Raw genomic sequence first — 25681 nt, 5'->3', positions numbered from 1 at the left:
GTTTCCACATCTATAACACTCCGCGTCCTGTGTCGACGCATATCTTGGTTGGTTATGGCGATGTGAGAGCCTCTTAATTTGCTGGCTTGAGTTGTCTTTCAGAGTCATGGTATGAAATTGCCCTTCATCAGCCTCTAATGCAGCAGCAATGATTAAAGCATCGGTGAGTTCCAACTCACTCCCTCTTTCCAGTAGACGTCTTCTGTGTTTATCTGATCTGCAGTGCTGTACGACTTGATCCAATAATTGGTTGTCCAAATCAGCTGGCATGTAATTGCATCCAACAGCTAGCTGGCGTAGTCTCGTCACGTACTGAACAATTGTCTGGCCATCTTCTTGTCTCGTTCTCCGAAACAAATGGCGTTGAAATGTAGCATTCGGTGTCACTACATAGTGTGCATTTAATGCATCTACCGCTTTCCGGTACTCATCTTTTCTTCCAGTATTCAAAAGTGTCTTAAATGTTTCCCGAACTGAGGGTCCCGCAGTGAAAAGAAGTAACGCCCTTCTCTGCGCTTTTTGTTCAACCGTACCGGTATCTAGAAATAGGCCACGACTGTCGGCGTAGGATTCAAATTCTTCCAGCCATGCCTTCCACTTCACACTTACAGTGCTTGCACCACCCGTTGGGTCAAAATGAGCAATTCCACTATGTGTGAGAAAGTCACTGTCTGCCCCAGCCATGAGGAAAAATTCCAGCCCCAAAAGTACTGAGACAAAGAGAAAATTCTTATCACTTTGAAGTTATCTGTAATCCTCTGTAATCTTGTTTAGTCTTTAATTTTCTTCAAGCTTCTTTCATCCTCGTCGCCAATGTCACATTTGTGGCCCGAAATGTGAAGTTAATAAAACATTAAACACAAGTTTTATCAGGTAAACTTCTCAGTGGCTTTATTTTCCCGTTTCCTTTGTTCTTCTGCTTGTGTTCTTAACTCTCTCTCACACCACGTGACTTCCAGTACATCTCATACATATTCATTATCATGACAGTGCCAATTAAAATAGAAGAGGAAATAATAGATCCAGCAGGGAGATATGTAATAATAAAATGTCAGATATATTCGGAGTTTTGGAATCTACTCAATGTATATTCACCTAACGAAGAAGATCAAACGTTTATGCAAGATTTTTTTTGAAGATAGCAGATACGCAAGGGAACATATTAATAGGAGGGGATTTCAACCTGAATTTGGATTCAAATATGGACGAAACTGGGAAAAAAATTAACAGAAAGAACAAAGTAACCAAATTTATAATTAAATCGATGGAAGAAATGCAACTTTTGGATATATGGAGGAAACAACACCCAAAGGAAAAGGAATATTCATGTTACTCGGCTAGACATAAAACATACTCAAGAATAGACCTATTTTTGTTATCAGCTCTTATGCAAGATAGAGTAAGAAAAACAGAATATAAAGCTAGAATATTATCGGACCATTCACCCTTAATATTGACAATAAAGTTAGAGGACATCCCTCCAAAAATGTATAGATGGAGATTAAACTCCATGTTACTCAAAAAGGCAGGATTTTAGAGAATTAATTGAAAGACAAATTAAAATGTATTTTGAAATAAACACAGAATCAGTGAAAGATAAGTTTATACTATGGGATGCAATGAAAGCGTTCATTAGAGGGCAAATAATAAGTTATGTAACCAAGATGAAGAAGGACTATAATCAGGAAACAGAGCAGTTGGAAAGGGAAATAGTAAATGTAGCAAAAGAAGAGAATTGGCAGATAAAAAAATAAAATATGAAACACTACAAACATATAAGGTGGAGAAGAATATAATGAAGACAAAACAGAAATATTATGAATTAGAGGAAAAAACGCACAAAATTCTAGCATTCCAGCTTAAGACAGAACAAGCTAAGAAAATGGTATTGGCATCAAGGAAAAAAGACAAACAAATCACATATAATCCAACGGAAATCAAGGAAAACTTTAGAGAATTCTATGAACAATTATACCAAACTGAAAACGAAGGGAAAGAAGGGAAAATAGATGAACTTCTAACTAAAATTGAACTACCAAAACTACAAATAGAGGAACAAAATAAATTAACAGAACCATTTGAAATAGTAGAAATACAAGAGATAATAAAAAAAATTACCAAATAATAAAACACCAGGAGAGGATGGATTCCCAATAGAATTCTATAAAACATTTAAAGATTTATTAATTCCTCCCCTCCTGGAAGTAATCAACCAGATTTATAAAACACAAAGCTTACCAGATTCATGTAAAACAGCAATAATTACAGTAATACTAAAGCAAGGGAAAGATCCACTCGCAACAGCGTCATATAGACCAATATCTTTACTTAACACAGATTATAAGATAATAGCTAAACTATTAGCAAACAGATTAGCAGAGTATGTACCGAAAGTGGTAAATCTAGACCAAACTGGATTTATTAAAAAAAGACGCATAACAGACAATATTTGTAAATTTATTAACTTAATTCATGCAGTAGAAGGGAGTAAAGCGCCAACAGTAGTAGTTGCTTTAGACGCAGAGAAGGCCTTTGACAGAGTAGAATGGAATTATTTATTCAAAGTATTGCAAAAATTCAGTTTACCAGAGAAGTATATTGGATAAAGCATTATATAAGGGACCATTGGCGAAAGTGACAGTAAATGGATATATATCAAAGCAATTTAACTTAAGCAGGTCAACACGGCAGGGATGCCCACTATCACCCTTATTGTTCGCGTTAGCTATAGAACCACTAGCAGAATTGATAAGAACAGAAAATAATATAAAAGGGATAAAAATAAAAGACAAGGAATATACAATCAGTTTATTTGCGGATGATGTTATAGTATACTTAACAGAATCAGAACTATCAATAAAAGAATTATATAAGAAATTGAAGAAATATGGAGAAGTGTCGGGTTACAAGATTAACGTAAATAAAAGTGAAGCAATGCCTATGAATAATGCGGATTTCTCAAAATTTAAGAAGGAATCACCATTCAGATGGCAAATGCAAGCAATAAGATACCTAGGTATACAAATAAATAAAAATCTCGGCCAACTATATAAACTCAATTATTATCCACTAATGAAAAAATTACAGGACGATTTAGAGCATTGGAAAGATTTACCACTAACACTAATAGGAAGGATAAACTGTATTAAAATGAACATTTTTCCAAGGATATTATACCTATTTCAGACATTGCCAATACACCTGATACAGAAATTTTTCAAGGAGTTAAAAAAAATAATAAGTAAATTTTTATGGAAAGGGGGGAAACCGAGGATAGCACTAGATAAATTAACAGAATGGTATAAACAAGGAGGCTTACAACTGCCAAACTTTAAAAATTATTATAGAGCAGCACAATTAAGATACCTATCAGATTTTTATCAAACAAGGGAAAAGCCAGATTGGACTAGATTAGAATTAGATAAAATAGGGGAAAATATACCTGAACACATATTATGTAAATGGGATGAAAAATTGGTACAACATAGAAGTTCTCCAGTATTACATCATCTACTCAATATTTGGAAGAAGATTCATGTAGAAAGAAATAAAACAAATTATCAATTACCAAAACTAATATTGACGCAAAATAAGTTACTCCCTTTTACAATAGATAACCTTTCCTTTAGAGAATGGGTGAAAAAAGGGATCAAAAGAATAGAAATTTGTTTTTCAGGAAATAGTTTATTATCCTTTGAACAAATGAAAGATAAATACAATATAACTCAAGATACAGTGCTGGCATATTACCAATTGAGATCCTACTTGAAGGACAAATTAGGAAGCAGTCTGAGTTTACCAGAGGGAAGTAACTTTGAATATGTGATTACAGATACAATGATAATCAAAAGATTTATAACAAATATGTATATTAAACTGCAAGAAAAGGAGAATGAGGAAACAAATGGTAAAACTAAACAAAAATGGGAACAAGATTTAAATATAAAGGTAAAAAAGGAAACATGGGAGAAGTTATGTTCTGGAACGATGAGAAATACAATAAATACGAGGTTACGTATGATACAATATAACTGGATACACAGGCTATACATTACACTTCAAAAGTTAAATAAATGGGACCCAACAGTATCTGATAGATGTTTTCGATGTAAAAAAGAAATGGGAACAACAATTCATGCAATCTGGACATGTGAGAAAGTAGAAAAATTTTGGGAAGATCTAAACCAAATATTAAATAAAATTACAGAAAACAATATACCAAAGAATCCAGAGATCTTCCTCCTAAGTAACATAAAAAACAAAGAATTTGGAATTGATTTGGATGATGCACAAAAAAGATTTGTTAAGATAGCTCTAGCTGTAGCAAAAAAATGTATTATGACAACCTGGAAATCGGAAGATAATTTGAAAATACAACAATGGTATATAGAAATGAATAAATGTATTCCATTAGAAAAAATAACATAGTTTAAGAAATAATATTGAAATATTTGAACAAATATGGGTGCCTTACATGAAACATAATAGCGAAAACCTACCGAGGACATTCACTACCTAAATTAACGAAAGGAGAAGGAAATGAAAAGAATTGACTCAGTGGAATTTCTTGTTTATTTTTATTGAATGACAACATTGTTTGACTGGTTTAATGTATCCTAGATTTTGTACTTTAAATGGACGGGAGGGGGTAGGAAGGGAGGGTGGGATGGGAGGGGGGGGGAAGAAAATGGCACTGTATATATTTGAAAAGGAAAAAGTATGTATCATGGTTAATGTGGTTTATGGTGTGAAAAAAAAATTTACAAAAAAAGGATTGATGTTTTTATTGTCAGCCCATATGCAAGAGAGAGTTAGGAAAACTGAGTATGAAGCTAGACTACTATCAGATTATTCACCCCTATTCTTCTTTTCTTTGGCTTGGCTTCGCGGACGAAGATTTATGGAGGGCGTAAAAAGTCCACGTCAGCTGCAGACTCGTTTGTGGCTGACAAGTCCGATGCGGGACAGGCAGACACGATTGCAGCGGTTGCAGGGGAAAATTGGTTGGTTGGGGATTGGTGTTGGGTTTTTCCTCCTTTGCCTTTTGTCAGTGAGGTAGGCTCTGCGGTCTTCTTCAAAGGAGGTTGCTGCCCGCCAAACTGTGAGGCGCCAAGATGCACGGTTTGAGGCGATATCAGCCCAAGAGATTTCTTTAGGCAGTCCTTGTACCTTTTCTTTGGTGCACCTCTGTCACGGTGGCCAGTGGAGAGCTCGCCATATAACACGATCTTGGGAAGGCGATGGTCCTCCATTCTGGAGACGTGACCCATCCAGCGCAGCTGGATCTTCAGCAGCGTGGACTCGATACTGTCGACCTCTGCCATCTCGAGTACTTCGACGTTAGGGATGTAAGCGCTCCAATGGATGTTGAGGATGGAGCGGAGACAACGCTGGTGGAAGCGTTCTAGGAGCCGTAGGTGGTGCCGGTAGAGGACCCCTATTATTAGCAATAGAACTGGACCCACCAAGGACATATAGATGGAGGTTAAACTCCCTACTACTTAAAAAGGAGGAACTTCGGGAGTTTATTGAACACCAAATTAAAACATATTTTGAAATAAACACAGGATCAGTGAAAGATAAATTTATATTATGGGACGCAATGAAAGCCTTCATTAGAGGGCAAATAATAAGTTATGTGATTAAGATGAAAAAGGATTACAATTGGGAAACAGAGCAGTTGGAAAGGGAAATAGTAAGTACAGAAAAGGAATTAGTCAAAAGGAATGATATAACGAAAAGGAGAGAATTGGCGGACAAAAAAAATAAAATAAGCAACATTAAAAACGTATAAGGTGGAGAAGAACATAATGAAAACAAAGCAAAAGTATTACAAACTGGGAGAAAAAACACACCTGGCAACTTGAAACAGAACAAGCTAAAAGAACGATACTGGCATCAAGGAAAAAGGACAAACAAATTACATACAACCCATCAGAGATTAATGAAAATTTTAAGGAATATTATGAACAATTATACCAAACTGAGAATGAGGGAAAAGGTGACAAAATAGAGGAATTTTTAGCTAAAATTGAACTGCTGAAATTGCAAGAGGAACAAAACAAACTAATAAAATCATTTGAAATAGAGGAAGTACAAGATATATTAAAAAAGCTGCTGAACAATAAAATGCCAGGAGAGGATGGATTTCCAATAGAATTTTATAAAATATTTAAAGAGTTATTAATTCCTCCTCTCCTGGAAGTAATGAACCATGTAGAAGAAACACAAAACTTGCCAGATTCATGTAAGACAGCAATAATTACAGTAATACCAAAGACAGGGAAGGAAGCATTAACACCAGCATCATATAAACCAATATCTCTACTTAACTTAAGACTATAAGATAATAGTGAAACAGATTGGCCGACTGTGTACCAAAAATAGTAAAACAAGATCAAACTGGATTTATTAAGAAAAGATGAACAGCGGACAATGTCTGTAAATTTATTAATCTAATTCATGTAGTTCAAGGAAATAAGAAACCAACAGTGGCTGTTGCTCTAGACGCAGAGTAGAGTGGAACTACTTATTTAAAGTATTACAGAAGTTCAGTCTACCAGAAAAATATATAAATTGGATTAAAGCATTGTTCACTGTTGGCGAAAGTAGCAGTAAATAGATATGTATCGAATCAATTTAAATTAAGTAGGCAACTAGACAGGGATATCCACTATCCCCTTCATTGTTTGCTGTACCAATAGAACCTTTGGCAGAACTGATAAGAACAGAAAATAAAATAAAAGGGATAAAATTAAAGGAGGAGGAGTATAAAATTGGCTTATTTGCATACGACATTATAGTATACTTAACAGAACATAAGATATCAATAAAAGAATTACATAAGAAATTGAAGGAATATAGAGAAATATCGGGGTACAAGATCAATGCAAATAGTGAAGTGATGCCAATGAGTAATGCAGATTATACAGAATTTAAAAGAATCACCATTTAAATGGCAAGCACAAGCAATCCGATACCTAGGAATCAGGTTAGATAATAATTTAAGCCACTTGCACTAGCTAAGTTATCAGCCACTAATAAAGAAATTGGAGGACTTAGAACATTGGAAAGAACTGCTGTTAACGTTGATAGGGAGGGTAAATTGCATTAAAATGAACTGTTCCCAAGGATACAATACTTATTTCAAACGTTACCAATTCCCTTAACAGAAATTTTTTTAAATGAACTGAAGAGAACAAGGGTAGCGTTAGATAAATTAACAGAGAGGTATAATCAAGGTGGTTTGCAGTTACCAAATTTTAGAAATTATTATAGAGCTGCCCAATTAAGGGATTTATCAGATTTTTACCAGACAAGGGAAAAACCAGACTGGACTAAGATGGAACTAGATAAAATAGGTGAGAAGGTACTGGAACATATACTTTATAAGTGGGATGATAAACTGGTGCAATATAAAAACTCACCAGTATTGCATCATTTACTTAATGCATGGAAGAAGATCTACTTAGAAAGGAAAAAAATGAATTACCAAATACCAAAATTATTATTGACGCAAAATCTCTTTTTACAATAGATAACCTTTCCTTTCGAGAATGGGAGAGAAAAGGAATCAAAAGAATAGAAAATTGTTTTTTGGGAAATAATTTATTAACATTTGAACAGTTGAAGTACAAATATGGAATAACTCATGGTACAATGTTTTCATATCATCGATTGAAAGCTTATTTAAAGGATAAATTGGGCAACAACGAGATTACCTGAAGGAAGCAACTTTGAATATGTGATTACAGACACAATAATAATTAAAAGATTTATAATGAACATGTACATTAAGCTGCAAGATAAGGAGAATTATGAAATAAACTATAAACCTAAGCTGAAGTGGGAAAAGGATTTAAACATAAAGATAAAAAATGAAGTATGGGAAAAGTTATGTTCTGGAACGATGAAGAAAACAATAAACACAAGGTTACGTATGATACAGTATAATTGGTTACACAGGGTATATATTAATTCTCAAAAATAAAAAAAAATGGGACTCAACATTATCAGATGTTTTCGTTATGGGAAGGAAATGGGAATAACATTACATGCAACTTGGACATGTGCGAAGGTGAATACGTTTTGGGAAGAACTAAATCAGATACTAAATAAAATTATTTAAAAAAAGCATACCAAAAAAACCAGAGATATTTCTTTTAAATAGCACAAGAAGTGAAGAATTAGGCCTTAAATTGGACAAAGTACAAAAAAAATTCATTATGATAGCTTTAGCAATAGCAAAAAAATATATAATGTCAACTTGGAGAATGGAAGAGAGCATGAGTATACAACAATGGTACATGGAAATGAATAAATGTATTCCATTGGAAAAAATAACATATAATTTAAAAAACAAAGTCACAATGTTTGAACAAATTTGGGAACCTTACATGGAACATATCAGAGAGAGCTTGCCGAGGACCTCCATCCCCTAAAATGAAAATGATAAGCAAAATGACTAGATTCAGAGTATAATAAATAGATTACGCATTTTTCTGGTTTATTTTCCTTTGTGTGAAGATATTGTTTTATGGTTTTATTGTATTGTATATGTTGAATACTAATGGGTTGGGGGGGGGTAGAGGGGAAGGAGGGAAAGGGGGGAGAAAAGGTCACTGTGTAAATTTAATGAGAAACGTTTGTACATATTTTGGTTGACATGATTCACACTGTGAAAAATAAAAATTATTTAAAGAATGAGGTTAAATTAGATCTAGATCAGTGGTTCTCAACCTTTTTCTTCCCACTCATATCCCACTTTAAGTAATCCCAATGATTGTTTAAGGCAGGATGTGGGTGGGAAGGGAAGGTTGAGAATCACTGCTTCAGACCCAATTGTTACTGAAATATTTTGCTTGAGAAAAATTTGGAGTTCTGAAACTGCACAGATAACGAGTCATTGAGGGATGATTAAAACAGGTTTTCAAGCTTTTTCTTTCCACCCATGTATCACCTTAAGCAACCCCTTACTAATTGCACCACACCAGACCGTGTCGTAGCCGGTCGGCACACTTTCACCACACCTCTAGAAATTTGCCAGGGTTTTCTATGTTATATTAAACCTCTGCAAACTCCTGAGGAAGATGGAAAATGTCCAATCGAATAACAGGCATCTCTCCCAAAAGGCCATGGCTGTTTTCAGTTGGACCTGGCTGGTTTCAACAGGTTAAATTAGCATTCATTCCCCCAATTACACCGATCCAATTAAGGCTTTTAAGTATGTTTCATAGTTTAATTTCAAGCAAGTGCTTAAATTCTGAAATTAATCCGTGATTTATTTCCACGTCTTTTCAAAGAATAATTAAAATGAGTGGCTTGTTGAGATATCCTGCTTTGTTAAAGGTCTAGGCCAGAGGTTCTCACCCTTTTTCTTTTCACTTACACGCCACCTTAAAAAATCCTTTACTAACCACAGAGCACCATGCTCTATGTCGAAATTAATTTTTTTCTGTCAGTTTGGTTACATTTCTTTCTTCTGTATAAATATAATTTCTGGAATATAGTTAACACTACTGATAAGTAGAAATCTGCCTGGCCCGCAGGAAGAAAGATCTCGGGGTTGAATGTGATGTTATGTTTGTACTCTGGCAAAAAAAATCTGAACATGGGAAACCCACACAGAATGTACAAACTCCTTAGTGACAGCGCTGATTTTGAACCAAGGCCACTGGCACCAGTGAGGGGATGTTGAGTGTCCACAAGAAGTCATTAGTTAAGTGAACTCCAAGGAACTTGGTTCTCTCCACCACAGAGTTGTTGATGTTTAGTGGAGACCGATCATTCCTGGTCCTCCTGAAGTCCACAAATGTTAATAATAAACTTGAACTTAAATACTGAATGATTTGAACTTCAACGTCTGTAACGTGGATTTGCTCCATTTTCTCCCCCTCCCCCTTCCAAAATGAATGACACCTTTTTTTCAAAAAATCTAAAATATTCTGGGGCAGTGTTCCTGGTTTCTATTATCTCTCTACAAAAGAAGTATTTCTTCATTTCGCTCTGGCTGTCAGACAGAGCTGCTTCCACAACTGGATCTCCATCAAATTGTTTCACAATCAGCTCAATTGGATGGCTCTTGTCCTGTACTTGTTGGAATTTTAGGGAATTGGAGGGTGTGGTCCTCGTTGAAACATTTTGACTGTTGAAAGGCATGGACAGAGTAGATGTAGAAAGGTTGTTTCCCCACAGTGGGAGAGTCTATGTCAAGAGGGTCCAACTTCAGGATTGAAGGGTGTCCACTTAGAACAGATGCAGAGGAATTTCTTCAGCTGGTGGGTGGTGAATCTGTGGAATTTGATCCCAAAGGCGGTTGTAGAGGCCAGGTCATTGGGTGTATTTAAGGCCAAGATTGAAAGGTTGTTAATGATCCAGGGCAACACAGGTTATGGGGCTGAATGTGAAAATGGATCAGCTCATGATCCATGGGGCAGACTCGATGGGCTGAATGGCCTATTTCTGCTCCTCTGTCTTCTGGCCTAACCCTTCTGTGCTCAGGAACGTAATGCTTTGTCATGCTCCAAAATCTGCGCCCCAGGATCATTCTTGCCCAAGAGACTGTGTGGAGGCCAGAATGTTGACTGTTGAACTGTGATGGTCACTGCAGAGAAACCAGTTCCCATCCTCATGTGCCATTTCTAGCCTGACGCATTCAAACTCTGAGCACCATCTTCTGGAATTATGGTTGAAGCACCTTAAATGCATTTTTGTTTTATTTTTGTGTGCAGGCTACCGACGCAGCGATCGAGATGATTATTTGAAAGAGGTAAGGGCCTTGGGCTGAGCATGTGGTCTCTGAGCCCCTTTCAAGTTTATCATCATCTAACCGTACGTATACAACCCGATGAAACAGAGGTTCTCCAGACTATGGTACCCATACACACACTACACAGCACATAATAATCACATAAATATGATAAATATATTATGTATATATTATATACGATATACGTATATACGATGCCGCTTTAGTTGCCCATTCAGAGCCAGCTCTTCAGAGCTTGACGTCCTGTTTTGCGGAAACTGCCAAAATGTTTGGCCTGGAAGTCAGCCTGAAGAAAACTGAGGTCCTCCATCAGCCAGCTCCCCACCATGACTACCAGCCCCCCCACATCTCCATCAGGCACACAAAACTCAAAACGGTCAACCAGTTTACCTATCTCGGCTGCACCATTTCATCGGATGCAAGGATCGACAACGAGATAGTCAACAGACTCGTCAAGGCAAATAGCGCCTTTGGAAGACTACATAAAAGAGCCTGGAAAAACAACCAACTTAAAAACCTCACAAAGATTAGCATATACAGAGCCGTTGTCATACCCACACTCCTGTTCGGCTCCGAATCATGGGTCCTCTACCGGCATCACCTACTGCTCCTAGAACGCTTCCACCAGCGTTGTCTCCGCTCCATCCTCAACATTCATTGGAGCGACTTCATCTCCAACATCGAAGTACTCGAGATGGCAGAGGCCAACAGCATCGAATCCACGCTGCTGAAGATCCAACTGCGCTGGGTAGGTCACGTCTCCAGAATGGATCCCAAGATCGTGTTATATGGCGAGCTCTCCACCTGCCACCGAGACAGAGGTGCCCCAAAGAAGAGGTACAAGGACTGCCTAAAGAAATCTCTTGGTGCCTGCCACATTGACCACCGCCAGTGGGCTGATATCGCCTCAAACCGTGCATCTTGGTGCCTCACAGTTCGGTGGGCAGCAACCTCCTTTGAAGAAGACCGCAGAGCCCACCTCACTGACAAAAGACAAAGGAGGAAAAACCCAACACCCAACCCCAACCAACCAATTTTCCCTTGCAACCGTGTCTGCCTGTCCCGCATCGGACTTGTCAGCCACAAACGAGCCTGCAGCTGACGTGGACATTATCCCTCCATAAATTTTCATCCGCGAAGCCAAGCCAAAGAAAAGAAAGAAGATAGTACAATCCGCATTATCCAGCAACTACAGGGATCATGAATTTTCCAAATGACTGAGACTCACTCTTACCGTGCCTAACTAACGCACTTGCATTAAGAATACACAGTTTAAAAGACAAAAGAATTTGGGAAAAAAAATCAGTATTGTGGTCTCTAATTATGTAATGCTCATTTTAATCATGAATTCCCATAATTTACAAAATTTAAGTTCAAACCCTGGTCGCTGGCGATGTAACAGCATTGCACTAACCACTACGCTAACCATACCATTGTCATAATTAACCCGCCCTTCCCCAAGTTTACAGATAAAGCCTTACTAATATATCCAATACTAATAAAGATAAAGACACTTACCAGGCAAGGATAGGGAGACATCTTGGGAGAGTCGCCCCCAGCGGCAAGTAGCATCGGCCGGCTCTTCATCCTGGGCGCTGCCATTTTATTCAGCCTCTATAGACCGGGCATGACCGCGGCGCTCTGCTGGCTGAATGTTTGCTCCCATCTTCACCAAGGGGTTTTGCGTTGCTTCGGAGAACATTTACAATTTTAAACCTTTAAGCTTTTATTTTAAAATTTGAAATTTATTTCCTCAAATTTTTTTGCCGGTTGTTCGGTTTTCCGGTTGATTCTACCGTATATGCAATTACATCAACTCATGATTGACTGGTGGGGCTGAAAAGCCCAGTTCCACTCCGATGTCTCATGGTCTTATTTCTATGTCTCATGGTCTTATTCCTCTCCAACATTCACACCAACCTGCCTTGGAAATGTCTTGCTGATCCTTCACTGGCACTGGGTCACAATCTAGGAGTCAAAAGCAGTTCAACTTTGTCTCTCAAGAAAATTAGGGGACATCAGTGCCAGCCTTGGCAACAGTACCTGTGCCATGGAGTGATAATATGTCTACAGTGGGTTTGGCGACTGTGAACTGTGTTTGGCGAAGGTTCCTTCCTCCTGTTATCAGATTCCTGAACAAGCCTCCCGCTGGTAAAACAATGTTGCCATAGCTCTGTACAAACTGATCTCTCCAAACTGTATTCCCTGCTGTACTCTGTATGGGTTGACTTGTTTAACTGCTTGCCAAATGGACTTCCTCATCGTGTCAAATTAGAAGAAATACAGTAGGAGGAGGGCAGGGTATTTAGTGACATTAAGGCTGATCTACCTCAGAACTACTTTCCTGCACCAATTCAACATCCTTTCATTTTCTTGACATCTAAAATCCTCTCGACGACCCTCTGGAATATAATCAGCGACCTCTTGGTCAGAAGTTTCCATGAACTGCCTTTCCTCCGGGAACTGCACTTGTTTACTTGAGCTAAATTTTAGCAGTCAGCCTGAATAATGTCAGACTAAGGGAGATTTTGTAATTTTGAGAAAAGTTGGGTGCATGTGGGTGTAGTACATATGCACATGCAAGTGTGTGCACGAGTGGGTGTACATCTGCAGCACTAACCTGTCTTGTCTCACAGCTGTTTGAAACTGCAAACAAGTACCATTTCCTGCACAGTCTGGCACTACTGGGAGTTCCTCACTGCCGGAAACCTTTGCTGGTATGAGTTGTCATTGCTTACATTCTGCTTTTTAAAGTTTGCCTGTGTGTTTCCCTCGGCCTGATGCTATTGACTTCTGCTGTCGAGTTAAATGGGTGACGGGAGCAGTCTGTTACCACGTCTGTGTCTCCAGGCTCAGCATGCTGTAATGGCAGAGTCTGGGCCATTGCCTTGAGCTGACACCAGTCATCGGCTACACACTTCCCGCAAAGGGTTAACCACTAGAACTTGGACAAGAGCTTTCTTCCATACTGCACTGACACGTGGGCTGGATTGGCCCCAGGACAGAGAGAGATTTGAACATGAAACAAAAAGCATTCCTTGAGGAAGGGCCCAGGCCTGAAACGTCAGTAAGATATCTTTACCTCCTATGGATGCCACAAGACCGGCTGGAGGACTTCAGCAATTCGAGCAGCATCTCTGAGGGCTTCCAACTCAAAGCACCAATTCCTGTTTCCTCACTGATGATGCTCGAGCTGGACACACTAAACTCCTCCAGCTGATGGTTGCCAGCGTCTGCTGTCTCGTGTCTCTAGAATTTGGCCTGGTGTGTGAGGGTACTTAAGTCAGCAATTCTCACAGCAATGCTCTAAACGCCACCCACTGTCTTGTCCAACCCCTTCCTCTGTCAGAAATACAGGACACATAGACGATCTGCATGTTGGTAGGAAATAGTGGCACTCATGGAGCCAAGCATTCATCCCCGTGTGCCTTACACACCCATTCGTACCCATCTGTCTTGCACACCCGTTCGTCCCCATCTGTCGTGCATCATCCAAGCAATTCATTGCAATTTCTTCGACAGTATCTCTCAAAACCTGTACCTCCTGTACCTCAAGAACAGTGGCACGGAGAGCATGACACTATTACAGCGCCAGCAACCTGGGTTCATATCCACTGGTGTCTGTAAGGAGGTTGTATCTGGGTGGGTTTCCACTGGGTGCTCCGGTTTCCTCCCACCCTCTTAAATGTACAGGCTTTGTAGGTTAATTTGGGTGTGATTGGGCTCCACAGGTTTAAATGGCTGGAATCGGCTTTTACTGTGATACAAATAAAATGTTTTGAAAGAGAACAAAATGAACGGGCGATCTGAAGTCCCAACACCACCAATCTGCACTGGAACTGCTCATGTACTACAGCACCAATCCCACCCTGGTCAGTGACCTCTTCCCCCTTCTATCCAACAGAAGATATGTTTGCTTGAAAACAAACCTCCAGATTCAAAGACAGTTATTTTTCTGCTGTTATCCCACACTTAAATGCACCTTTCCTTGGTAAAAGATGCCTGTTCACCTTTCATCAGCTGTACTTTTCTCTGTACTCAGCACCGTTGACGCAAACTTCTTCCTACACTGTTGTCTCCTATGATCTTCTGTACAAGTTGACTGGACAGGATAGCACAGAAAACAAAGCTTTTCACTTGGTACATGTAACAGTGGAACAATACAATTCAACCCAGCATGTGGACACTGTAAAACAGCAATGTGGAGGTCTCACTGACAGCACTGAGGAAGCACTTTCTCCCATGGTAGTTCAAGGCCACTCCCCTTTGGGTTCTGGAGGACTGATGTTCAACATTGCAAATGTGGACTGTTGGGAGTCGAGTGGACAATCCCTTCACATGAGTTGCTCCCTCAAGAAGGCAGCCAACATCAAAAAGAATCCCCGTCAACCTGATCACAGTCTCAAGATTCAAGAGTCAATTTATTGTCATGTAATAAGACTGTCATATTAAACAAAACTGCCTTTTGTCTGCTCTATGGCAGACAGATTCTCTGACAGCAGGAATTACCTGAGGTGCCTCTTATAGTCAGAGGAAGAGAAGCAAAAGAGAGTTCCTCCCTCCCCACCCGAGTCACCGAGTGTCCAGGGATTTGCCTCAGCAGCCACGCGGTGTCCAGTCCAAACCATCAGCAACCCGAGCTCCAGATCTGAACCTCAAACAGGATTGGGAACCCTTCAACGCCCTTGGCACCCTCTCACATCCCGGTTCCGATTCCTGGCAACCCCCAGCCCGTTGTGAATCACTCGCCTGCAGCCTCCATAGGTTCCTTGCCTCAAGTCACCAGCAGCCCGTCACCGTCCCATGTGTCGGGTCGTCTCCTCTGCCTCTCCTCATGCGAGAGGTTGGACTCCCCATTTTGTGGTGCTCTGCTTCCCTGGAATCTGCAATCCCTCGTGGCTACTGCTAAACACAGGACCCAGACCCCGCAGTCTCATGATTTTAAATAAAACCACCATCAGCTCCTTTAACGGGCTGCTTAAACCCTGTGCGGAGCAGTCGGTAGTCGGACTGGGCAGTGGGACCCGTGTGTATGGGGGGCTGTGTCTTCGCTCTCCCCGGGTCCACACCAGCAGTAGCACTGCCATCACATTGGCTCCGGCAGTGCCGGCATTCTCAGCAACAGTGAAACACCAAATTCTGTAGATGCTGTGATTGTAGTAAAAACACAGAAATGCTGGAGCAACGCAGCCAGCCTCACGCAGAAGCAATGCAGCCAGCCTCGCGCAGAAGCAACGCAGCCAGCCTCACGCAGGAGCAACGCAGCCAGCCTTGCACAGGAGCAACGCAGCCAGCCTCGCGCAGGAGCAACGCAGCCAGCCTCGCGCAGGAGCAACGCAGCCAGCCTTGGGCAGGAGCAACGCAGCCAGCCTCACAGCGTCCACAGGAGGTAAAGATATATTACCGACGTTTCAGGCCTGAGCCCTTCCTCAGTCTCTTGCTGTTACCTTCAAAAGGTACCAAAGCCTGGGTCCAGCAACTGTTGTTAAAGTGGACCTTTGGTTCTTTGAAAACATTAACACAGCTGCACAAATAGATTTTTAATCACTGCAAAGCTTGGGAATCTCCGTTACAGCAAGAAGCACTGCCACGAGCAGCTAGTCTAGCTGTCCAGAGTGTCTCCTCGTGGCTGACAAATCTTATACCTTCAGATCCCCAGGTGGCTAGGACATTTGAACAGACTGCTCCGTCTAAGTGCTTATTCCTTCGAATTCTCTTGGGATTCATTAATCAGGCTCATGTCCTTTGCCCAATGATTATGTCTTTTATGACCTTATCAAATCAGCTCCAGCTGATCACAAGAAAGACTGGAATGCAGAGATCTGCCATCCAGTCAGTATATTAAAACTTACATTCTCACTCGGTTCAGGAACAGGTTGTTTTCCCCAATCTCCCAGGCTCAGGAATCTCTACAGACCCACAAAAAATGTCCGGACTGTGGAAACATATTTTATGCACCAGCTGCAAACTGAATATTTCTCTGTCCATTGAGATTTATGACCTATTTTTGTCTTGAGGAGTATGCAATTTCAATTTACCGCTGTTGGTGTACCTGTACAGCCACAGAGAGGAAGAATGTCACTGCTTCTGTATGCCATACTTGTGTATATGACAGTAAAGTCTGCCGTTTCCGCCAGGCTGGCACCTTGCTGACGTCCGGAATGGTGATGTTCTGCGGCTCCCTCTACTTCCAGGCGATCACTGGGGACCCCACGCTCACTAAGGCCGCACCTTACGGTGGAACCATGCTAATTGTGGGCTGGGCGGCCATGGCGCTCTGAGGTGAGCAGAGGCCGCAGGACGTTGGGAAGGGGCAGGGGAGAGGGGGTCAAGGACCAAGCAGTGGGAGGAAAACTCTAATGTCTGTTTACATTAGCACCATTCTCTAGACTAGTGGTTCTCCACCTTTTTCTTTCTACTCACATCCCACCTTGGGCAATCTCTTACTAGTCACGGATCACCAATGGCCTAGGGATTAAAGTGGGATGTGAGTGGGAAGAAAAAGGTGGAGAACCACTGACCTATACAAGTAGTGCAAACCACCCTCTCCCCTGAAAAAAAAACAGCAAAATGGAAAAACTGTTAAATGTTGAAAAACAGATGTGGAACTGAAAAGGACCAACGTAAACCTGGTTGTTCAGAAGATACCTCAGTTTGCTGCCTTGTGTTTGAAGGGGGCCAGTGTCAAGACCATAACTATAAGACACACCAGAAGAAATAGGCTATACAGCCCATTGAGTCTGCCCCATCATGAGCTGATCTTTTTCCCCACTCAGCCCCACTGCATGGCCTCCCCATAACCTGTGATGCTCATCAACAACCTATCAATCTTTGCCTTAAATACACCAATGACCCGGCCTCCACAATGGCCTGTGGGATCAAATTCCATAGATTCATCCCCCTCTGGCTGAAGAAATCTGCATCCTGAAGTTGTGCCCTCTTGTTATAGACTCTCCCACCGTGGGAAACAACCTTTCTACATTCCTAATGTTCAATGAGATTCCCCTTCTCCCCCCACCCCCCCCCCCCCATTCTTCTACATTTCAATGAGTGCAGCCCAACAACTGTCAAATGCTCTTGGTATAATAACCCTTTTTCATTCCTGAAATCGTCCTTGTGAATCTCCTCTGAATCCTCTCCAACGTCAGCACATCCTTTCTTAAACAAGTAGCCCAAAACTGCGCCCAATCCTCCACTTGAGGTCTCATAAAGCCCCAACATCACATCTCTGTTCTGTTCCTAGTGAATCGCATTTGCCCTCTTCACCACCGAATCAACCTGCAAGTTGACCTTCAGCCCGTCCCGCACGGGGACACCCAGGTGGAAACCTCAACTCCGTTGTTGCCCATCACTTTTCTCCTGCTCCCTCTACAAATTTCCAAATATTTTGTTCCTTGAGCCAGAATCTCTGTTTTCCACAAGCCACCCTTTTGACAAGAAATGTTCCAAACAGCTGCATTTTTACAAAGAATTACTTTCCCTCCATTTTGGCTTAATTTCACCAGAAAAGTTGAATTTTGTTGCCCATTTTCAACATTAAATTTCAACATTAAATGGGTCGACTATTATATGGATGCTACTTTTGACTGCGGTGACTACCTGCGTCGTTTGAAACTCAGGAGCTCCGATGGGTGGCCGAGGCCAGGGTGTGAGTCCACATTCGTGGTATCGGGAGTTCCGATGGACAGCCGGCCAGGGCCGAGGTGAGAAACTGTTGTCAAATTTTACACGAGATGTATGGAAAATTCCAGCTTTTTTGGCCAAAAATAGGGAGTTTTGCACGGTATCAACTTTTACACAAGTATGCAGTATGAATATGTCGTCAAACTGTAGAATAAGGTAACGATATTGTTGGTCCTTTTTGATTCCACATCTGTTTTTCAACATTTAACGAAGTGTTTCCATTTTGCTGGGGTTTTTTTCGGAGAGGGGTGGTTTGCACTAATTGTATCATTGGAACGGGTGCAGATGGTACTTTGGAATTGGGTTGCGGATCGGATAAGTTTGGATTGCTAGCCAGTAGGTAGCCCGTCCCTGCTCTAGATCGAGGAGAATCGTGGGCCGGTTCTAGACTGTAATGTTCTGTGATCTCGTCTAATAAGTGTAAGATTATTAGCCCAGCAGGACAGGCCATCTGCTGGGTATGTCAGGTTCGAACTGGGTTGATATCGAAGGCCACTTCCATCAATGACCCGTTGCTCCATCAACCAGTTTTGTTCCATTGAGTTCTGGACAGGCTAGAACAGGGGTGGTCAAACCTGTTATAGACAGAAAAATGTGTCATGGACTAAACATTAGTATTAATCCCGCCAGTTATCCGCAGGATAACAGGCCGTTGAAAGACTGTATAGAGTCGACGCAGACTGATGGGCAGTTGGACCCCGCGGGGGAGCGCTGCTGTTACAGAACCCACCTAAATATGGACCACGAGCCGCAGTTGGCCCGGGGGCCGTAGTCTGGCCATTCCCGGGCTTGAAGAAAGAAACAATACCTGGCCTTTTGCCTGTCAACCTGATCTGGCCTGTGCCCTAAGCTACCAATCTGCGAACCAGTGAAACTTACACTCACAACATATGGGTTTTCCCAAGTTAAACCCTGCTCACTGATCCAATGTTGGTGGAAAAGGGCCCTAAGTGTCCACGATGAAGAATCACAGGATTTGTGATGAAAACTGGCCAATGTTGGCTTGTGATCATATTCACTGAATTCATAAAAGTTATCGATATCTAATAAAATTTGTAATTCTTTGAATATCCTGCGGCTTTGTTTAGTAGATCTGGACTTGAGTACATCCGACTGACACTCAAGTTGTAAAGTTAAAAATACGATGGTGGAGAAACTCAACAGGTCAAACTGCTTACTTTATACAGCTAAGATAAAGAAACATCACCAACGTTTGGGGCTTGAGGTATGGACAACATGTAGGCAGGCGCCCGAACAGAATGGTGAGGGAGAGGACCAGTCCCACAGGCAGGAGGCAATAGGCAGGTGGATAAGGGAGGGGGAGAACAGCAGTAAATGATGAGGGGAGCAGATTTGTGAATGGAGAGAAGGGGGCGGAGATTTGGAGGAAAGTAGGGATAGGGAAGGGAGAGTGGACGAGCAGAAACCACAGAAGTTGATGTTAATGTCGTCCGGCTGGATGGCTCTGTGAATGGAGAGGGAAGGGGGTGGAGAGCTGCAGGGAAGGAGACCGAGGGATAGGGAAGGGAGGGAGAACGGGGAGTGCCCAGGCGGAAAATTGGGTGTTGCTCCTCCAATTTACGGGTGGTCCGGGTTTGACAGTGCACGAGGCCGTGGACAGACATGTCGACGCGGGAGAGGGGGGCGTAGAATTGAAATGTTTGGCCACTGGGAGATCCCGGTCACTGATGGAGACAGAGCGAAGGTTATCAGTGAAACAATCTCCCAGTCTGCGTCCAGTCTCCAATGTAGAACAGACCACAGCAGGAGTACCGGATTCAATAGACGACTCCCACTCATTTTGATGAAGGCCTCAAGTCTGAAACGTCGGTGACGTACCTTTATATCAAGGACACCGTCTGACCTGCTGAGTTTCTCCAGCATTGTTTTTTTTACTACATCCACGGTGTCTGCAGACTTTTGTGTTTTGCAGGAGAAAAGGTGCTGTGTTACCAACAGGACAGTTGTCTGGATTTTAAAAGTTAAACCCAAGTCACATTCTGGGACGCGAGTGTTGATCAACAAAATGGAGCATCACGTCACGGCGTCGTGATGCTGTGTGAACACGTTTGGGTCAATTGGCTGCTATATTTCTGTCCTGCGTCAGTGAAGGTGCCTCATTCATTTTTTGGGATGAACTGAGTGGGGAAGGGGTCCATGTAATTACAAGTCTTCCCCTTCATGGGTACTCAGGAATTGTCACAGCCAACAGAATCAAGTTACCCCTCTGCTGCTTGAAAATGCAGGACGATACCAGACCCGTCCGGTCTTCGAGCTTGCGCTACCCAAATACACCTTTGTCCCATTGACCTACCACCCCTGGTACGTTTTTGAACAGTGGAAGGATACCAGGGCCCCTGGAGGAAATCCACACAGAATGGGGAGGACGGACGAACTCGCAGATTCCAACCCATGTTGCTGGCCCTGTAACAGCGCTGCCCAAATCACCCGTGACCAATTAACTGATAAACCCCCGTATGTCTGTAAAGTGGGAGGAAATCCATGCAGACAAGGGGAGGATGGGCAAACTGCGCAGATTAGAACCCTGGTCGCTGGTGCTGTAACTGTGCCATCAATTATTGTGCTGGAAATGCTAGGGAGATGGAACCAGATTCACTGCTATAATTTACAATGTGAAATTGCAGAGTAACAGGTCATTGAATTAACTCCCACTCATTTATACCGCGGGGGGGGGGAGGGGGTGAGAAAAGTCGAAGGGACACAAGTAAAGGACAGATGGGAACCAGATCAGGGTGAGGTTAAACCCAGCACCTCCCAGCGGTTCTGAGGGAGGTTGAGCAAGGCTACTGGCCCCTATCTCGACAGCATTCTACAGGAGCACAATTGACAGTGTCCTGTCCGGCTTCATCACCGTGTGGGACAGGAGCTGCAAACCATTGGACGGGACGTCAATACAGAGGGTCATCAAAACAGTGAGATCACTGGGGTCTCCCTTTACTGACGACATTCACCGGGAGAGTTGCTTAAAACAGGGCTCAGAGAATTATTGTGGCCCCTTTCCATCCCGTGCAGTGTCTTCGATCCACTACCATCAGGAAGGAGGTACAGGAGCATCAAAATCAGGACGGCCAGGCTGGGGAACAGCTTCCCACAGCCTGTGAGATTGATGTAACTGAGTACATCATCCTAAAGTACTTTGTGTACATATTATTATGTAGTGTGTGTGAACTGTGGTCCAGAGAAACGCTGTTTCATCAGGTTGTATGTGTACAGTCGGATGAATATGAACTTGAGTCAGAATGAGACGTGGAACAGATCCTTTCACTAACTGGTCTGGTCGAATAAACTGCTATCTGGATTGGTCCTGCTTTTAGTCCATATCTATCTAAGCCTTTCCTATCCTAAACTTCAAATTATTCCAATAAATTGGTCAGACACTTGTCACATTTGTGGCCCGAAATGTGAAGTTAATAAAACATTAAACACAAGTTTTATCAGGTAAACTCTGGGTCTTTATTTTCCAGTTTCCTTTGTTCTCCTGCTTGTGCTCTTATCTCTCTCTCATACCACGTGACTTCCAGTACATCTCATATATATTCATTATCATGACATCCCTCCTTTAATCAGAAATAAACTTGACCTTCACTTACCAATATCCATATATTAGTGTCATTCTCTAATTATAGCTTCATTGGCCATTCTCATGTCAACTCATAGTCTTACATCACCCTTTGGTTTGGGCACAATCACTACGGGACTGACCCATTGTGTCGAATGTTCCACTGGTTCAATAATGTCTTGTTCGATCAATTCTTTAATTTTGGCTTCGACTTTCCCACGAAGTCCAAACAGAGTTCGGCGCATTTGTTGTGCCTTGGGTTTGACCATTTCATCTACCGCTAGCTTCAATTGTCGACCTTTCAGCTTTCCTACTCCTTGGAAGACTGCGGGGAATTCTTGCTTCATATCCTCGTATGACTGAATTGATTTGACACAAGCTCCAATATGAAGTATTGCCAGGTCTTGCGCTGTGCTTCTACTCAGCAATGGTTCTCCCCTCTCTTCTATGACCATAAACTCTGCTTTGGTGTACTTATCTCCAGCTTCAACAGTTGCAGTAAAACATCCAATGGTCTGCAATGGCTTGGTTGCTGTGTATGGATACAGTTTCTTGGAACACTTCTTTGAGGTACAGATGATCTTTTTCCTTTTCAACTTCTCCCATAAATGTCGATCAATCACATTACTGTCACTGCCTGAGTCTACAATGACCTGCACAGTCACTCCACCAATGATCACTGGGACTTTCTCATGACGTACTTCATTCAACGTAAATTGGTAACAACTCTGTTCCTCCTGGGTATCATCATCGTCACCGTCTATCTGGTGAATGGTATCTTTCTTTCCAGGATACTTTCCTTTCCCCCAGGCTTTGCCTTTGGAAGTTGTACTCTTCCTCTTCTGGTCTGCATTGGACTTGCTTTTGCACTTCTTTGCAAAGTGGTCCTTACCTCTACACTTTCTGCAAACTTTGCCTTTGGCCGGACAATATGGGTCTTTTCCAAAGTGACCTCGGTTTCCACATCGATAACACTCCGCGTCCTGTGTCGACGTGTATCTTGGCTGGTTATGGCGATGTGAGAGCCTCTTAATTTGCTGGCTTGATTTGTCTTTCAGGGTCATGGTATGAAATTGCCCTTCAACAGCCTCTAATGCAACAGCAATAGCTAAAGCATTGGTGAGTTCCAACTCACTCCCTCTTTCCAGTAGACGTCTTCTGAGTTTATCTGATCTACAGTGCTGTACGACTTGATCTAATAATTGGTTGTCCAAATCAGCTGGCATGTAATTGCATCCAACAGCTAGCTGGCGTAGTCTCGTCACGTACTGAGCAATTGTCTGGCCATCTTCTTGTCTCATTCTCCGAAACAAATGGCGTTGAAATGTAGCATTCGGAGTCACTACATAGTGTGCATTTAATGCATCTACCGCTTTCCGGTACTCATCCTTTCTTCCAGTATTGAAAAGTGTCTTAAATGTTTCCCAAACTGCGGGTCCAGCAGTGAAAAGAAGTAACGCCCTTCTCTGCGCTTTTTGTTCAACCGTACCGGTATCTAGAAATAGGCCACGACTGTCGGCGTAGGATTCAAATTCTTCCAGCCATGCCTTCCACTTCACACTTACAGTGCTTGCACCACCCGTTGGGTCAAAATGAGCAATTCCACTATGTGTGAGAAAGTCACTGTCTGCCCCAGCCATGAGGAAAAATTCCAACCCCAAAAGTACTGAAACAAAGAGAAAATTCTTATCACTTTGAAGTTGTCTGTAATCCTCTGTAATCTTGTTTAGTCTTTAATTTTCTTCAAGATTCTTTCATCCTCGTCGCCAATGTCACATTTGTGGCCCGAAATGTGAAGTCAATAAAACATTAAACACAAGTTTTATCAGGTAAACTTCTCAGGGTCTTTATTTTCCAGTTTCCTTTGTTCTCCTGCTTGTGCTCTTATCTCTCTCTCATACCACGTGACTTCCGGCACATCTCATACATATTCATTATCATGACAACACTCACTCACAAATCCATAGAACGTTACAACACAGGCCCTTCGGTTCTGTTCCGAAGTATTATTCTGCTTCATCCCATTGTCCTGCACCCAAATTATACACCTCCCATCCATGTACGTGTCCAAATCTTTAAGTGTCAAAATCGAGCCCGCATTCACCACTTCAGCTCGTTGCACACTCTCTGTGTGAAGAAGTTTTCACCTTTCACCCTAATCCACGCTCTCTGGTTCTTGACTCACCTACCCTCAGTGGGAAAAGCCTTCTTGCATTTTAGATGTATTGTCACCGTAAATATATGACATCACATACAGCCCTGAGATTCTTTTTCCTGCGGGCCAGGCAGAATTATCACTGATTGGTAGTGCAAAAAACTGTACTGAACGTACACATGTTAGCAGATAATGAAATGTAAATAAACTGACTGCAACACAGAGAGAAAGAAAATCAATAAAGTGCACAAAGAAGAGTCCTTAAATGAGTTTGTCGTTGGAGAGTCTGATGGTGAGCGGGCAGCAGCTGTTCCTGAACCTGGGTGTGTGAGTCTTGTGGCTCTAATACCTCTTTCCTGTTGGCAGCAGCGAGAACAAAGCATGTGCTGGGTGGGGTGGATCCTTGATGGTCGCTGCTGCACTCCGATGGCTCCCGTAGATGTTTTCGATGGTGGAGGAGGGTTTTACCCGTGATGTCCTGGGCTGTGTCCACGACCTTGTATATTCTACATTCACTCTTGCACATGTTCTTGTTCATTCACCCTCTCAATTTTCCGATTAGTTTAACCAGATTGTTCTTCTGAAGTCTGACACTACATTTTTCTGTAAGTGATCTCTGCTCCCTTTTACGTTCTGTCCAATCTTGTTACCCATCTTGCTGCAAATATACTTTTTAAGTAAAAGAAAAGCTACTGAAGAAACTTTCCCCATCCCTTTTCCTCTTTTCCTCCTGTTCCCCATCCCTTCGCTCTCTATTCAGACCCCTGCCCACTCCCCATCACTTCTCAGTTTCTCTTCTACCCTCCCGCCCACATCCACCGATAACCTCTTACCTGTTGCTTTATATTCAGCCCCTTCATCCCACTTCTCCCTCCATCCCTCCCTCCTCTCCCCATCCCTCTCCCTCCCTACCCCATTCCCTCCTCCCCTCCCTCCTTCCCCATCCTTCCCCTACCCCCTCCCTCCCCTACTCCCTTCCTCCCTCCTCTATCCTTCTCTATCCCCCTCATCTATCTATCCCCCTCCCCCCTTTATCCCCCCCCCCCAACCTTTCTATCCGGGCGCCTGTCTGCTTTTAGCCCACACCTTGTCGAAGGACCGAGACCCGAAACGCGGGCCACCCCATCGAGGCTGCGGGACCTGCTGGGTCCTCCGGCAGTTTGATCCGTTGAAGAAACTGTTTGGTTTCTGAGGTGCGCAGAAAGATAATAATTTATAAAGACAACTTTAAAATGTTAAGAGCAGAAGGGAAGAGGAGATGGATGGTCTGGGGTTATAGGACAAGGAGACTCAGGAGAGTTTAAGAGAAGCAGAGGAGGGGTCGGGGAGCAGAGGAGGGGTTGGGGGGAGTCAGGAGGGGTCGAGGAGTCAAGAGGGGTCGAAGGAGTCAGAGGAGGGGTCGGGGGGAGTCAGAAGGAGTCGGGGAAGTCAGGAAGGGTCCCGGGACAGAGGAGGGGTCGGGGGAGTTAGTAAGGGTCGGGGGCAGAGGAGGTTG

General features: G+C 42.4%; 1 protein-coding gene across 1 annotated transcript in view; it reads left to right on the top strand.

The window, feature by feature from the left end:
- Positions 1-24817, top strand: part of tmem256 (transmembrane protein 256) — a 37617-nt gene extending 12800 nt beyond the window's left edge. Inside the window, exons 2-5 of the mRNA XM_069919829.1 lie at positions 10731-10768; positions 13405-13485; positions 16906-17050; positions 20385-24817. Of these exons, the coding sequence (XP_069775930.1) occupies positions 10731-10768; positions 13405-13485; positions 16906-17049 (263 nt within the window). The 3' untranslated portion in view covers position 17050; positions 20385-24817. The remainder of the gene's footprint in view (positions 1-10730; positions 10769-13404; positions 13486-16905; positions 17051-20384) is intronic.
- Positions 24818-25681: the final 864 nt, after the last annotated feature.

The sequence above is a fragment of the Narcine bancroftii genome, chromosome 2, assembly GCF_036971445.1.
Source record: "Narcine bancroftii isolate sNarBan1 chromosome 2, sNarBan1.hap1, whole genome shotgun sequence".
Taxonomy (NCBI): domain Eukaryota; kingdom Metazoa; phylum Chordata; class Chondrichthyes; order Torpediniformes; family Narcinidae; genus Narcine; species Narcine bancroftii.
Note: the sequence above shows the minus strand (reverse complement) of the source record. Positions and strands in the feature narration are given on the sequence as shown.